Genomic DNA, 16,792 nt, shown 5'->3' on the forward strand with positions numbered 1-16,792 from the left:
TCTGTCTATTTATCTATCTGTCTGTCTGTCTATCTATCTATCTATCTATCTATCTGTCTGTCTGTCTGTCTGTCTGTCTGTATGTCCGTCCGTCCGTCCGTCCGTCCGTCCGTCCGTCCGTCCATCCATCCATCCATCCATCCATCTATCTATCTATCTATCTATCTATCTATCTATCTATCTATCTATCTATCTATCTATCTATCTATCTATCTATCTATCTATCTATCTATCATACATCTGTCTATGTAGCTATCTTATCCAATTCGTTTCAAACCTACACCAGTGATGTAATGTCATTTATATTTCAGTTCCCCACAAATTATGGGAATTATTTATCATTTATCAATTTTTATATTTTGAGGAGACACATGTTTTATTAAAACCCTCAGACATGTATCAGAAATACTGAGTTATTAGTTACTAATGATTTTTCTTTCACTCTAAAAATACTGTTAAAATCTAAACTGAGTCACGGGACAGTCGAACCTTCCTGTACCAGACCTTTTTTTCCCTGCCACTCAGCCTTTCCATCAGGACATGTTTTCTTCCTACATCAGCTGGAATACTAAAGCCGGGTTCACTATAAACAATACAAAAAAAGAAGTTCATGGAGGACTCTAGTGTCTCTGAGAAGCAATGTTAAACTATAAACCAAGTCACAGGATGGTTGAACCCAGCTGTACGGACGGTCCCAGTACAGTCTCTGGTCAGCCAGACTTTGTCCCTCCCTTTTGGCCTTCCTATCAGTGCACATGCTCTTTCCACATCGGCTGGTCTGCTAAAACCTCGCCATCAGTTTCTCCATGCTAAAGCAAAAATAACCCCAGACAGTACACATTAGTAACTCCGAATAGCTTCAGACTACACAGTAGAATTTAAAAGTAACACTCTCAGTAAACACTTTCACTCACTTACAAACATGATTTCACAATATTGCGTTTTTCGAATATTGTCCGTCTCAATCTCTGTCTCAAACTCATTACTGAAAACTACCATTATGAAAATCATCCAATTTTCTGGGAACAAAAAGAAACCAATGTTTGTAAACTGTGGTTATTTAGTGGTCACTATGGTGTAACTGCAATAGTTTCACTATTACTGTGTTTACTCTGTCTTCCCTCTAGGTAAACACAACTGAAATGGACTAAATGCTACCAAAAAGGTGTGGTAAAAATACCCCTGCATGTGCATGGCTGCAAATGGTTTAATTTACGGCAGCCACTACTTTACTGTGAATAAATCAAATTAGCTTACACCATAGCACTGTTAATTCTGAGTGGTCAGAAGGCATTGATTAATACAGCCTAGTACGGCAAGGGGTGAGACCGGCCATGCTGTATGGTTTAGAGACAGTGTCACTGAGGAAGATACAGGAGTTGGAGCTGAAGATGTTGAGGTTCTCTTTGGGAGGGACACGGTTGGACAGGATCAAGAACGAATACATGAGGGTCAGCTCATGTTGGATGAAGTTAGGGAGGCCAGATTAAGATGATTTGGACACGTTCAGAGGAGGGAGAGTGAGTATATTGGTAGGAAAATATTGGACATGGAGCTGCCAGGCAGGAGGCAAAGAGGAAGGCCAAAGAGGGGGTATATGGATGTCATTAATGAGGATATGAAGCTACTGTTGAGGATGCAGAAGATCGGGATAGGTGGAGTCACTGTGTTGACCCCTGAAGGGAAAAGCCGAAAGAAGAAGAAGAGACAGCTGGTCTAATACTACAATGTTTACATTAAAACACAAATTCTAATACATTATTATTTCTGAGAAAACACATTTTCAAACCATCTGTTGAAATGGAGAACCGGTCAATCTGTACCATGAAGTTTACTGACTTGGGAATTTGCATTTTGAGGTTTCTCAGCGATAAACTGTATATTTTTTGTCTTATAACTTCAAGAGCACCCAGAGGACGAACAACTGTTAGCTACTATATCTTACTATAAAGTACTATGTACGTATAAATTGCTAAAAAGTATGGCAATTAGCTTTGAGTTGTTGATTATTGTCCTATATCCAATAATAAAAAAAATCATGATTTATTCCTTATCATGGTAGGTCAGAAAAAAACCATGGTTCCTTCATTTATTTAAAATATTGTACAATATCAAACTAATACTTTTAAAATGGTAGTGCAATGAAAATAATATAACATTTTTTTAAAAGTACCACAATATTATGGTAGTATTATAGTTCAGAATGTAATAACCATGATTATCATACAGTACCACAGATAATCCATAGTAAACTATAGCGGATTTATATAAAACTTACACAAAATACCTGTTTCGCTGTAATTATTGTGTACAGTAGCTGAGGACTTAAACTGGGATTTAATATCTGGTTGAGCTTCAACTTCTTTCATGGGAACTAACAATGAGGGATCAGTAGAATTCACTGTCTGTGTTATTATCACTGATCTCACAATATTTTTTAGTCAACATTCAAGTACCCTTTAACATACCGAAAATATTTTAGAAAGTATTAAGGGAAAGAATATAAAGTGTATAATATGATGCAATAAAAAAAGAGTATATAAATTAAAATGTTATCACATACTACACTATATTGCCAAAAGTTTTGGGATGTCTGCCTTTACATGCACATGAACATAATATGGAGTTGGCCCAGCTTTTGCAGCTATAACAGCTCTTCTGGGAAGGCTTTCCACAAGGTTTAGGAGTGCGTTTATGGGAATTTTTGACCATTCCTCTAGAAGCGCATTTGTGAGGTCAGGCACTGATGCAGGACGAGAAGGTCTGGCTCGCAGTCTCTGCTCTAATTCATCCCAAAGGTGTTCTATGGGGTTGAGGTCAGGACTCTGTGCAGGCCAGTCAAGTTCCTCCACACCAAACTCACTCATCTTTGTCTTTATGGAGCTTGCTTTGTGCACTGGTACACAGTCATGTTGGAACAGGAAGGGGTCATCCCCAAACTGTTCCCACAAAGTTGGGAGAATGAAATTGTCCAAAATGTCTTGGTACGAAGCTGAAGCATTAATTGTTCCTTTCATTGTAACTAAGGGACCGAGTCCAACCCCTGAAAAACAACACCTGAATTCAATGATTTGGAGGGGTGTCCAAAAACCTTTGGCAATATAGTGTATATATATTATATACTATACTGCACTACTGGTTTATTCTCAAATCTAATTGGTCAGAAGCTTGTTCCAGCTCTATGTTTAATATTAATGCTAGGTAGTCTCATCATACATAATTTCTATTTCTAGAAATAGAAATTATGATACATGATACAACACCTTGAAAGAAAATGAATAGATTATTTTATATAAGGATAATATATAGGTTTGAAGTAAATCCCAACATTTATTTACAGAACTGGCTTTATTTATTTATTTATTTATTAGTTATTATAAATAGGAAAGTTTTTAGGAAAGTGTCTCATTCATGTATATGCGCAAAGACGAGTTTTTTGGTACTCAGGATTTTATTGACGTATGAAATCTATGATTACATTTAACTCATTTCAGCAAAATATTACCCCTATTTTCCCCCATTGCACCCTTTCTTTTAAGCACCTCCTGAACTACTCAGTATCCTGAACCCAGGTTTAAAGAAACACTCTGCTCTTGCGTAACTTCCCTAAGCTGTTACATAAAGTTCTCAACACATCATGATATCAGGTAAATGTCTTTAAAACAAGTTTTTACCATCTGGTTCGTCTTTTGACCAGAGGTTTTATTTTAACTCATAGATGGTAAATATTTTTATTATTATTATTATTATTATTATTATTATTATTATTATTATTGCTTTTTAAATATATTTGGATAATCCTAATCTTTCTGGCAAAAAACAACAACAACAGGATGTGTCCTAACACAGCAGTTAACAATTACCTGGGCTCACCTAAAAGATTTTCCATTGCACTTTAAAAAGGAAGTATGAGTTTGCAATGAACTAACTCATCAGTATTATTATTAACACCATTTACACCACCATTTATATTGGTATGGAATATAAAACATTAACCCAAAGGGAGGATTCAGTTCTCTTGAATTCTCTCAGAATTTAAGCATGAGGTTATCTAACACGTGTGAGTGTGTGTGTGTGTGTGAGAGAGAGAGAGAGAGAGAGAGAGAGAGCGTATCGCAGTGTCTGGGGTGTACAGACCCGCTGTACTCTGTGATAAGCAGTACAAAATGTGCCAGGATGTTTCCTGTATGCACCATGCAGTACAGAGAAATCAGTGATACTGAATGTGATTATTACATACAGCAGATCATATACTAGGTCATATGACTGAAGCACAAATGAACAGATTAAGTCACTAATTTAATCATTTTTATTACAGGATCAAAATATGATTAGATTAGTAGAACATTCTAGACCAGATCTTAGAGAACACAAGTGTCCACATCCCAGCACATGGTGCTGCCCTATTAAGCCCCTAAATCTATGTCCACCTTATACATTGAGTTAGAAAAGAAACTTTTAGAAGGGGGCTGTTAGAACTGTTTACACCAGCGAAGTGAAAGGAGAACTCATTACGCCCCCTGGTGGTCAGTGTAAAATATAGCTTTGGTGCTTAGGGCTAATCCACAACCATCTGCCATTTTATACGTATTACATAATAGAATATAATCTATGCTCTAATTGAGATTTGAAAAGGGCATACATCTGCATTTTTCTTCATTCCAGTAGAAGAGAAAACAGCATACAATATATTAAAGGATGTGACATATAAAGAACTTATTAAGAGGAAAACCAACGAATAACCATGAATATAATAATGACAATAAATAATTAAAATAAACCTTTTATTTCTACAACAGCGGCATATAACCTAACTATAACCTAATCTAACAGCTGCATATAACATATCTATAACCTAATCTAACAGCTGCACAAAAAAAAGTAGAAAAAAGGAATGGAAAAGTGTTGGAAACAAGATGTTTTAAATCTGAAATATTTCATGAGAATTTGAAAGAAATGATTAAATATACACACTGTTCCCAGCTGTAAGCAAGATATGGTTGGTGTCTAGTTTTGCACTTGCAGTTATGAAGTTCATGTAGACCATACGCAGGTGACAAATTAAAGGAAAAGTGAATTAGTCATGCATTAGGCCACCACAAGCTGGCAGAAGAGCTTCAATGTGCCTTGGCATAGATTCTGCAAGTCTCTGGATGGACCGAGACCGTTCTTCCAAAAGCTATTTCCTTCACCTGATGACGATGGTCTCTGTCTAACATCCCTTCACAACTTCTTATAATTGTTAAACTGGTTGACTGTGAAAAGCATAGTATATAAAGACATCATTTACATCCTCATCAAGCCATTCACTGAGCAAAAAAGACTGGAAGAGAGAGAGAGACCAGTGTATAGAAGTAGGATTGTAATGTTTCATCAATCAGAACAACTGCAGTATTGATTTGCATCGATAATTCACCCTTGAGGAATGAGTGGAGCCAAACAACCCAGAGGCAGCATTTCTTCCTTTAAATAGTCACCCATCTGTAAATTATTACACATTTCCCTCAAGTGGTTGTGTTGAGTTTCAATAAATCTGTTGATCTGTTATCGACGAAAATTGACCGTAGGTCCATCTTGAAGGTAAATCGTTTCCTTCATGGTCATTTGGCACCAGCATCAGACTCAGGAATGAGGCATGACTCAAAGATTTAAAGCAGAAGCGTAAGTTAGTCCTAACTTTCTTTCTTGCTTGCTTATTTGAACGCAGATGATTTATAACATGTTTATTGACACATGACGTTACTGAAACTGTCATTTGAGGTGAGATTGTAATTCCTGACCTGCAGTTTAACAAATGCTAAAGATACAGGCATGCGTCATTTGTTAGCTACACCAGTGCAGTACTAAAGAAGCAACTATGTCCTACACTTCCTGTAATGGACAGCATGATGGAAATGCCTCACTATTTTAGGGTCCCTGGTTCGACCTTGAGCTTGAGTCACTGTCTGGCTTGAATTTCACGTCTTGGGTCGTTCGGTCACATTGCCTGGATGGGTTTTCTCTGTGTTCTGTGGTTTCGTCTCATTTCCCAAATCATGCATGTAGGTTAATTAGTGACTTGCCCTTGGTACGAATGAGTGTACGTATCTGTGCACTTTTTTTTGCACTTTTAAGCTTGAGAACTATACATTTTTGATCTACAAAATAATATGCACTTGTCATAGTGTCACTTTTGCACGTTATATCACATGTAAGAGACATGAGGTTTGTTTATGTTTACGTCAGCAGGTCATGCATTTGACCCTTTAACCTTCAAGTCAGTTACAGTCCTTCCTTTGACCTTTTTATTCATTTCAAACCTGTTTATTTATTTATTTAATTACATTTGTGTTCATGTTTTAAAAATATATATATATAATTTATTTTAAAGCGCTTTTATCACTGGTTTAAACCGGGCTAAATTAATGTAGAAGTCCAGAGAAGCCCAACACACTCACGGTAATCTTGACGATTAGCTGAAACAACCAATTAGAATCGTTCGAACAACATATGGGCGGTACCGGAATGTGCGTACACTGCGAAACGTTGACGGACACTCACTTGGACCAATCAGAATCTTCATAACACCGAGCGGGCGTAACAATATGGACGCAGACGTGCGCGCTGCCCCTGAGAACATGAGGACGGCAGGAATGCAGAGTTAGGATTAAAAAAGTAAGGAAGAAAATCTGGTGAGAAGACTTCATCAAACTAACTTTACACCTTAAACGAACGCAAACATTGTCTGAAAAAATATAACGCGCTGTAGATCTGGACGTTTCTTTGAAGCACTTCCTCTGGGCTTTTGCAGTGTTAGGAAGCTAGCTAGTTTGATAATGTCAAACTGTTCCACCTTCCATGACGTGTTTATTCTGGTTTCTGGATTCAATCTGGATGAATAAAGAAACCTGTGAATAATCTAACTGATATTTAGAATTTAATCTGCAATCGAGTCCAGGTCACGGCATTGATAAAGTGCTAGCAAGTGGTGTATATATATACACATGTGGAGTGCGTGACATTGTGTGCTAGCTGTCCTAATCCTGCATGGGAACCTGTCCAACCTGGGGGGAAATCTCCAAAGCTTTGTGATCCCTGCTTCTCATTACAAAATACCTCTTAAGGTGCACTTATACACACACACACGCGCACTTGCAGGAGACATGTTTAAATCCTTCCAGCGTGCTCCCATGTGCAGCATGAGCTCTCGTGCTGCACGTCTACATTGCACGCCTGCTCTCAGACACTCCAGCAGTGGAGCAGGACCTGGCAGGTCTACATGGTTCGAGTCTCTCTTCACGTGGCTCCAGAAAGCAGGAAGAGGCTATGGTGAGACCAGTCCTGGAAAGAAGAAGCGAGAAGGTTTATTGTCCATCTTGGCTGACCACTGCAGCTTTGTGACCGGACAGAGACTGAGGCGAGCGTTGCAGATCGCTGAGCTCTACTCGAACCTGTACTCAGAGAGGAGCAGGTGGACGCTGGTGGGCAGCATTTGGCGGCGATTGCAGAACAAGCAAGCCCCGACTGGCAAACTGCTGGCTGCCCTCGTTGGGGTTTTCATGTGGGAGGACGAGAAGATAAGAGATGATGAGATAAGGAGGTTAGTCTTCAAGACGTATGAGTTTTACAGCTAAATGAGCAGATCTCCTGCCTCATTCTTTTCAACGTATTGAATTTTATTCTGTCCTTCCTTCCTTCCTTCCTTCCCTCCCATCCCCCTTTAATATTATTTCTTCACCGTTAGGTTTTGCTCTTCCTTCCTTCCTCTATTTCTTTTTTCCTCTTTCGTGTCATATTTTCCTTCCTTCCTTCCTTTTTTCCTCTTTAGTGTCCTACTTTCACTCTTTACTTCCTTCCTTCTCCACCGCCTTCCTTCCTTCCTTCCTTCCTTCCATCCCTCCCTCCCTCCCTCCCTCCCTTTTGTTTCCCTATTTCACACGTTCTCTCTTTATCTCAAATTTCCTGCTTTTACAATTTTTCCCTTCCCCAAGTTTCCCTCATTTGTCCCATCCCACTTCCTTCTTTCCTCCTTCCTTCTATTTTTGCACACCTACCTTCCTACCTACCCTCCCTCCTTTCTTTGCTTCCCTTCCCACATTTATGTCTTCTGTGCTGCTTTCCTCCTTCTGTCACTGTCTCTTTCTAGCTGTCTTTCTTTTCCTTTACTCATTCCTTCCTCCATTCCTTTCCTCTTTAAATCCGTCATGTTACCCTTTGCTTCTTTCTTTCCTTTTTTTCATTTCCTATTCCATTTCCCTCTTCCTGTTTTACTTCCCTTTTCTCTTTTGAGATTTACCAGTTGTTTGGAATTTGTGATACTGAGGTGTGTGTGTTAGGTGTGCATGGGAGCTCCAGGCTCTGGATGATGTAAAGCAGCAGACCACCACGGGGAAGGCAAGCTTGCAGGCTGAGAGTGGCTGGGAAATTGTGATGGAGAAGAAGACCTTTAAAGTGTGGAGGAGACCGGTTGAAGGAAGCCATCTGTTCGAGTATAGAGGTGAGCGTCAATAGCGAGCATGTCGCTATTGGTAATGCAATCAACTGACGCTGAAATTCAGACTGATGCTCTCCTCATCACTTCTTCTCTTCCAGTGTTCGGTTCCTACACCGATGTTACTCCCAGACAGTTCTTCAACGTTCAGGTGCTTCTCTCCTTCGATTAATAAAGCCCTCCATTATAAACAAATCATCTCCTGAGCATTTTGTTTATGGTTGTAACATTTGCATGTGTGCGTGTTTTCTTCAGCGGGTGTGAGTTACACACCTCTTTGTGTTTACTTTGCCCTTTGCTCTAGTTGGACACTGAATACAGGAAGAAGTGGGATGCACTGGTGATCAAACTGGACGTGGTGGACCGGGACCAGACCACGGGGTCAGAGGTGGTCCACTGGGCAACACATTTCCCTGTAAGCAAGAAGCATCTTTTTATGACATTTTAGCACAGCTCATGAGAAACAACATAGCATAGATTGTTATAGGAAAACAATCAACAACTGGGTGGCATGAAGCACTTCACCATATAAACGATTATACAGGTTTTTTTTATCATCAGGTTATGCGCCACATATAAACATAACCCCCCCTGCACTTCCGACCAATCAGAATCGAGATTTCAGCGGCGCTTTCGTGTGTAATCGGATTATCAGTGTTGTGCAGTCTAATTGTGTTAGCACTGGAAAGGAGGGAAAAGAAAGGCTTATCTTAAACACACACACACTCCTCTTACCTGGTGAAATGGTGTAGTATGATGTGTGTGTGTGTGTGTGTGAATTAGACCTGCATCACAATGCATTATGGGTATTCTGGCTTGTCACCTGATATTCTTGACTACTTGAAAATGTAGTAAATAGCACACAGGATAGTGACTAGGCCCTAGTTTGGGACACACCCCTTGCATTTAGGTCCTCGAGTGTCTTTTTATTCTTTCCCTGACACAGTATCCGATGTACTCGCGAGACTACGTGTATGTGCGGCGCTACGAAGTGGACGTAAAGAACAACCTGATGGTCCTGGTGTCCAGGTGAGTGTTTTCACTTTTGACTGCATTATGCAGCGTCTGTTTGTGAAATAGCAGCTCTATTGAGGTGGGGTGTGTGTGTGTGTGTGTGTTTCAGAGCTGTGAAACATCCTGGAGTTCCTGAGACGCAAGACTTTGTCCGAGTTCACTCGTATCGCTCCAGGATGGTCATCCGACCACACAAGTCCTTCGATGAGGTGAGGGAACTGTTCGTCTGTTGACCTGTGTGTGTGTATGTATGTCTATCCTTTCATCCTTTTTTCATCTCTCCGTCTGTGTGCCAGCTATCGCATATCGTTCTATCGCTCTGTCTCTCTGTGCTTCTTATCCATCCTCTCCCTTTATCATATCTATCTAAAGATATGTCTTTACTTTTATCCATCTATTCATTTCACTGTCCTTCCATCCGTCCGTCTACATTTGTCCAACAAAACATCGGTCTCTCTGTCTGTGTATCTGTCTAATTCTTAAGTCTTTCTTCTATTTGTTATTGTCTCTTAGTCTGTCCTATAAACATCCATCCATCCATCTATCTGTGCATATGTCTGTCTCTGAGTCCCTGTATTTGTTTGTCCTTATCTCTACTGATCCCACCATTTGTCTCTGTTCTGTTATCAACCATCCTTTTCTTTCTATCCATCACTCCCTTCGTTCACCGATTCATCCATTTGTCCTTTTCTCTATCCTCCACCTGTCTGTCATTTTTTTTTCTATCTGTTTGCCCTGTATCATCCATATTTTTCTCCATCCATCCATCATCTGTTTCCCTATCATACATACACTGTAATTATCTTCCATCCATTCATCCATCCATCCATCCATCCATCCATCCATCTTTATTCCCTACATCCATCCATCCTTTTCTGTCCCTCTGTGTCATCCATCCCTGAGGCTCCTGTCTAACTTCCATTTATCCATCTGTCTCTCTCTGTCCTCGATCCATCCTTTCTTTTCTATGAACATCTCTCTTTCAGTCTCTCTGTCTCAGTGCATACATCTATCTATCTGTATATATCTCTTCTTTTATCCCCCTATCCATTTAATCTAATCTGATTAATCTGTTTGCTTATCCATCTGTCTAATCCATTCCATTGCCTTATTTCATTCTGTTTTATGTTTGTCCATCAAACCATCTGTCTGCCTCTCCATAAATCTGCCTCAGTGTTGCCTGATCATGCCTGTAATCATATTTATCACTCCTGTCGCTTGTTTTATCCGTCCAGCCTTCCATCTGATACGGATCATACAAACACCGTCTCTATATTTATTCATGTATTTTTTTTTATCCATCTATCTATTTATTTATTCTTCATCTATCTTTCTATGTATTCACTGGTCTGTATAGATTGATTGATAGTTCTGTTGTATCTGATTCAGTCTGATGTGGTCTGATCTGATCCTCACGTTTCCTCAGAATGGATTCGACTATCTGTTGACGTACAGCGATGATCCTCAGACGGTTTTCCCTCGATACTGCGTGAGCTGGATGGTGTCCAGCGGTGAGTGACACGTGGATTCAATTTATAAACAACTTTTTTTTATTTTTTATTTAATTTTATTATTTTGGTTTAACTTTCATTTTTAATAACTTATTATTTATTTATTATTCTTGTGCTTTATTTTATTTTATTTTTATTTATTTATTTTTATTCCTTGATTGTCCGTAAGCTTCTATCTATTTTTATTTTTCCTCGTCTCTGCCTTTCTTCATTTTGTACATCTTCATTTCTTTTTTTTTTTTGTACACCTTTCATTCCTGTTTTATTTCTCAAATGTTTCTCAGTTTATTTTTTCCCATCTGTTTTATGACACATCATTAATCCATTAATTGATTAATCTGTCTGTCTGTCGATCAGCCTGTCTCTCAATCAGTCTGTTTTCCATTATATATAAATATTTCACTCTTTTTTTTTGTTTTATAATTCGTCCATCAACTTCCCTTTCTACCCATCCATCCATCCATCCATCCATTTGTATAACAAAATATCTATCTCTCTATCTATATATCTGTCTATCTGTCCATCTCATCTATTTGTAGATCTATCAGTCTGTCCATTCATATTTCTTTTTATCTCTGCATTTGTTTTCATTTTCTATCATCTATTTTTCCATCTCTCTTTCCTTTAACATCCGCTTTTCTTTTGAATTCCGTCTCAGGCATGCCTGATTTCCTGGAGAAGCTTCACACGGCTGCTCTCCGAGCAAAGAACCACGAGGTCGGCGTTCATGACTACGTGGGCGTGATGAAGCCAGTGCAGCAGGCCTCTCCGGATCGGCTGGAGGAGGAAGCGCATGTGGCGGGATCCTCGCGTATTTATGCCTGAGAGAAAACAGCTGGCCTTACGTGTGAGTGAAGGGCAATTAATAAGACCTAAAAAACCTTGGGTTTGATTCAGGACGAGGACGGGAGTGACGAGCGGCGAGACGGAGCCTGAGGAGAATGAGAGAGAGAGCTTTGCCTCTTACTGTGAACCTGCAGACAGCGAGTGAGATTCAGAGACATGCTGCTGCTGCTGCTATCGCTGCTGCCAAAAACACTGTTTCTTTCCTACACTCTGTGTGTGTGTGTGTGTGTGTGTGTGAAACCAGGTAAACATGGAATTTTTTTGAGAGCATCAGAATGGGAAAAATTGGCATGCACTCACTCAGCTGTCTGTTTATTGCTTCTGGAAGATTTACTTCCTCAAACTTCTTCTCAGTAAAGAAAGGATAAATAAGAATTAATAAATAAACCAGAGAGGAGGTTAGAGAGCTATCTGTCTCTCCCTCTCTCTCTGCTTAACAATCTCACCAAGCTATCAGCAGGTATAAAATCTTACCGTCCAATCGTCCTAATTCACATTGTCGCCATTTCACCGATTTTCATTTCGCAACACTTAACATCTATGTGCTTAAAATATCTCTGTTTCTTTTACACAAGCTGTAATGCTGACCTTTCAGAGCCGGACGTTCTCTCTTTAAAGCAGATAACGTGCGATAAACATCAGTCGAAACCGAACGTACAATTAAGTGCAAAAGTTTGTACACCTGTCAGACAGTTTATTTTATTCTAGAGGTATTCCTTTAGTAACAAAAATGATCAACCTGAGCATTTCAGGATGTGGAAAAGAAACAATGTGCTCAAAAGTTTGTGCCCCCCCCCTTTCTAATATGTATATTTATATTCTCTGTTAATTATATCTAAACTACAGGGTGGCCCAGAAGTCTTCATACCTAGGGAAAATAAACACTTTTTTAGCAGAATGTCTTCCATAGTTGCCTTTATGCCTTTTAATGCCTTTGACGAGAGAAGAACACGTGATGTTTATGGTGTAGCTGGAAGATAATTTAAAAAGAATAACACCAAATAACATCATGGATCTGGAAGAGACGGCTCTGTGTTTACAAAGAAATGGCAATCTTGTAAAGGATGTTTTTTTAAGCTAAAGTTTTGCTTAAAGGTGTTCTTTTCCCCCAAAGTATGGTGACATTTGGGACACCCTGTAGTTCTAACTGAACCAGATAGCAGACGCTGCCTTCTGCAGATCACATCTTGAGACATTTTAGCTTGACGTCTTTCAGGATACACAATTCTCTGAATTGAATACATTTTCCTATTTCTCCCATATGAGACGCAAACCTTTGCACATCATGTTCTACCTTCGTGTAACGGTGAGATGTACAAACATTTCATCTATGGAGAAATGTTTTCAGCAAACTGCGAGACAGGTTGAATGTAACTGATCGACATCCTTTCTGCCCGGAGAAGAGGTTTGGGGTCGGAAGAAAAAAGTCCATGACTCTCGTGCTTTCACGTCATCTCTCTCGCGTTCTGCTTCATTCACTCACACGCAATCTGACACTCTGGTCCTCGCATTTCTCAAATCAGCTACTCTTGAGGAAGTGGGGGACGTGTTCTAACGACTGCGGTGTCCTCACTTGCACGCCACACTTCCTCTTTCTCTGCTGCATCAGAGCTGTGTTTTGTTTTACCGTTTTCTCCTGAACTGCCGTCACGCGGCGTCATCAATGCTGAGCTGAACACTGGGTGCTGTCTGGTGATTGGCTAGGGGACGACGTGGCTTACTTCCAGGAGCGTTTACTTGCGGGATGCTTATAAGTAGTATTCTGGCAGTGTCAATGATTTCCGATAACAGTCAGTTGAGATCGTTTTAATCAAAAGAACATTAATATACCAGTGGTTTAAGTTTTAATGGGATGGAGAGCCATTTCTGAACTAAATAAACAACATACTTTTATTTATGTTCATAAGCACATATAATGAAGCAGTAACTATACAGCCATCCATCCACCCTCTGTAGCACTTACCCTGTTATTGCTATCCAAGATGGGGGATGTCCTAGACAGGGTGCTAGTTCATCGCAGGGCACAATCACACACACACACACACACACACACACACAATGGACAAGTTAGAGATGCCCTTCAGCCTACAAAAGCATGTCTTTGGACTGGGGGAGGAAACTGTAGTGCTAACCACTAAGCCACTGTGCCTCCTCTTAACAGTAACTAAAATAAACTTAACGTTGAAACACAAAGGTGAAGTTTTGCTCAGGGTGAAGCGTCCTGATTTCGAACCCTGTCGTGTCCAAGAGAGAAATGAAATGAAAAATGCTCATAAATCAAATTTTTCAGTGTTCCCAAACTTTTGAGCGGTATTAAATCCCACCTCCAATTCTTTTCACATAATCAACTCTGATACATCAGACTCGAATGCGTCGGTGATTCTCTGAACATTTCTTTGTATTTTTTTATTACAGCATCAGTATTTAAGCTGAGAGAGCAGATTTTCTCCGTTTTATTAGTCGGGGAAAGATGTTTAAGTTTGTTGTGGCGAGGATATTCCTTCAATTCAATACAAGTTCCACATCAGGGTAAAGATACTACAGACTATTAACATGGGATTGTGAAGACATCCTTCGTATCAGATTCAAATCTGTGTGAATAAATATCTGTAAATCATCTTGCGCTATTAAAGAATTTGGATAAAGATTGAATAGAAACACTTTTCCAGTCCTCAGGTTATTTTGATATCCTGAGTGAACCTTTTCATGACAGATATAATGTTTTAAATGGCATAGATGAATCATATCTCTATATCTATATATGTATAATAATGTGTTAATTTTTAAATATATCCTTAGTGAAGATGCCATTATGAGGCAGATACAGTGTGAGGTCAATGTAACGCAGGTCCTTGTGAAAGCTAAACGTTGAAGCTTTCCCAGTTTGGTGTTCAGTTGAAGGCTTTGATGGTCAGTTTATCACTTTTCCTTCACAGATTTCTGTTTCTTTGTGAATCCTGTTGAATCAGTAGCATTCCTAGTGCTCTACGAAGCAACATGAATGACCATGATCACTGAATTTCTTGAGAATAATCGACATTACTCTGTTTGTTTAGGATGTAAAGGAAATGAATGTGAGGCCAGTCTTTTTTTTTTTGATAAAAATATCTCTTTTTCTTACACTAGCAGAGACACCATCGCTTAAACATCGCTGTAAAAATCACTGTTCAATTGTCTTGCATTCAGGCACCGTTTCCTAAAGAAATACCTAAAAACAAATGCTTCATTGTCTCATTTACCTGCCAAAAACAAACCAGGAACTCTGTGTGTTATGTAGTAAGGCAAAGAACAGTGTGATGGGAGGATGAGAGTGATGTGTATTAAATGTTGGTGATTAATGTGCAGAAATGATAATGATTTCTTTAAAAATAAATAAATAAATAAAACAAATACTTTAACTGGAAATATTGGTTTGCCGGTCATAGAGAAAATTTTTTGCTTTTTTATTTTTTATTTTTCTCCTTTATAGTCTTTTTTATTTATCATGAAAGGAACGGTATATAATACTATAATTTAATAAATTTGAGTTGTCTTTTTTTTTGTTATATTTTTTTGTTATAATTTGCACTCCTTTAACCCAGATTGTCTGAAATAAATCGAGGCCAAAACCAAAAAAATAATAATAATAATCTTTTTTTTTTTTTTTTATCAGTTTTGACTTGTTTGTTTGTTTCTAAAAGTACTTATGTTGTCTTTTCCCTAAAGTTCTGCTAGCATAAAATGAGCTCTTGTTTAAAGCATGTGGTAAATATGGATTTGCATTTCAGGAAACTGTTGCTTCATACTTCTTTCAGCATGAAGTGTGTGTGTACATTTCTTTGACTTTCTTTAACTGAGCTCTATTCAGTTGAACATGGGGGAGGAAAAATAATGCTCAGCTTATGAATGTAACAGGTTTTTCCAGACTGAAATTGTGAGCGGTCGGTTTTCTGTTCATTTTTTTCTGTGTGTGTGTGTGTGTGTGTGTGTGTATGATGGTAAAATTTCTCCTTTCACATGAATGAGCAGGAAGTGGCACCTGTATGCTGTTTTTTTTTTTTCTTTCTGTCATGTTACACTTTACACTGGCGTTTATTAACAATACAACAATTTCCGTTATCATTTGCTGTGTGCTGTCATTTGTTTGCTGATGTTCTTTTTATATATACGCTGGAACAAATGAAAGGAAAACACCAGTAAAGTGGAACTTTGGCATACGAATTTTCGCCTATTAAGAAAGGAAATTTTTGCAAGAAATTAGCATCGGCATACGAAGCATTTTTGGCATCCGAACGAACCGAACTGAACGGTGGCTAAGTTGCGTGTACGTCCAGGAGCCGTTCAAAACTGGTTTGCGTCAGTGGAAAGCGAAAGTCAAAGTGAGTTTACAAATTTTTTTCAGGCAGTGAAAGCTGTTTGGAAAGACTCAACGCACGATACCAACGTTGCCTTCGGCATGCCTTCAAAAGCTAGGTGATTTTCTGGGCATTTTTTGTTGACAGATCTGTGGTGTGTTGATCTGTTCTATTTTTAGCCCAAGCTTAGTGGCACGACTTCCTGTGAGGAGCCTTGACATTGAATGCTTGGCTTGGGGTCAGTTCTTTGTAAGCAGCCATACAGTTTACATACACTTCGTATTGGGAATATTTTTGGGTGGCTGGAACGGATTATCTGCATTTACGTTATTTCTTATGGGAAAATCCGTTTCGCAATACAGATTTTCACCTTAAGAACTTGCCTCCAGAACCAATTAAATTCATGTACCGAGGTTCCACTGAATAACATGTCTTAATAAAGCGTTAAGCTTCGGTGAAGCTTTAATGTGCATTTTGAAGAAATACTCCAGCATTTTTAAACCTGACACCACTAAATAGTGACGTAAATCTTTTAAGTCGGCACTGAACAGCTTTTCAGTTCAATTTTCAAAACCGATAAGTTAGCAATATCGCACAAGCAAGAGTGCAGTTATGCT

General features: G+C 39.0%; 1 protein-coding gene across 1 annotated transcript; it reads left to right on the top strand.

Moving 5' to 3' along the window:
- Positions 1-6,433: 6,433 nt before the first annotated feature.
- stard7 (StAR-related lipid transfer (START) domain containing 7) lies at positions 6,434-15,942 on the top strand. The gene is made up of 8 exons (XM_058412268.1): positions 6,434-7,579; positions 8,316-8,476; positions 8,572-8,621; positions 8,775-8,885; positions 9,417-9,499; positions 9,594-9,693; positions 10,911-10,995; positions 11,654-15,942. Exons 1-8 carry the CDS (start codon positions 7,143-7,145, stop codon positions 11,818-11,820), a joined length of 1,194 nt encoding a protein of 397 aa, XP_058268251.1. The 5' UTR covers positions 6,434-7,142; the 3' UTR covers positions 11,821-15,942.
- The last annotated feature ends 850 nt before the right edge of the window (positions 15,943-16,792 follow it).

This window comes from Hemibagrus wyckioides, linkage group LG16 (genome assembly GCF_019097595.1).
Source record: "Hemibagrus wyckioides isolate EC202008001 linkage group LG16, SWU_Hwy_1.0, whole genome shotgun sequence".
NCBI classification, from domain to species: Eukaryota; Metazoa; Chordata; class Actinopteri; order Siluriformes; family Bagridae; genus Hemibagrus; species Hemibagrus wyckioides.

Excerpts from the sequence above, each read along its gene's own strand:
- stard7 (XM_058412268.1), top strand. The coding sequence starts at position 7,143 with ATGTTTAAATCCTTCCAGCGTGCTCCCATGTGCAGCATGAGCTCTCGT. Across the intron at positions 9,694-10,910 it reads CACACAAGTCCTTCGATGAG|AATGGATTCGACTATCTGTT; the intron begins GTGAGGGAACTG and ends ACGTTTCCTCAG. Across the intron at positions 10,996-11,653 it reads GAGCTGGATGGTGTCCAGCG|GCATGCCTGATTTCCTGGAG; the intron begins GTGAGTGACACG and ends ATTCCGTCTCAG.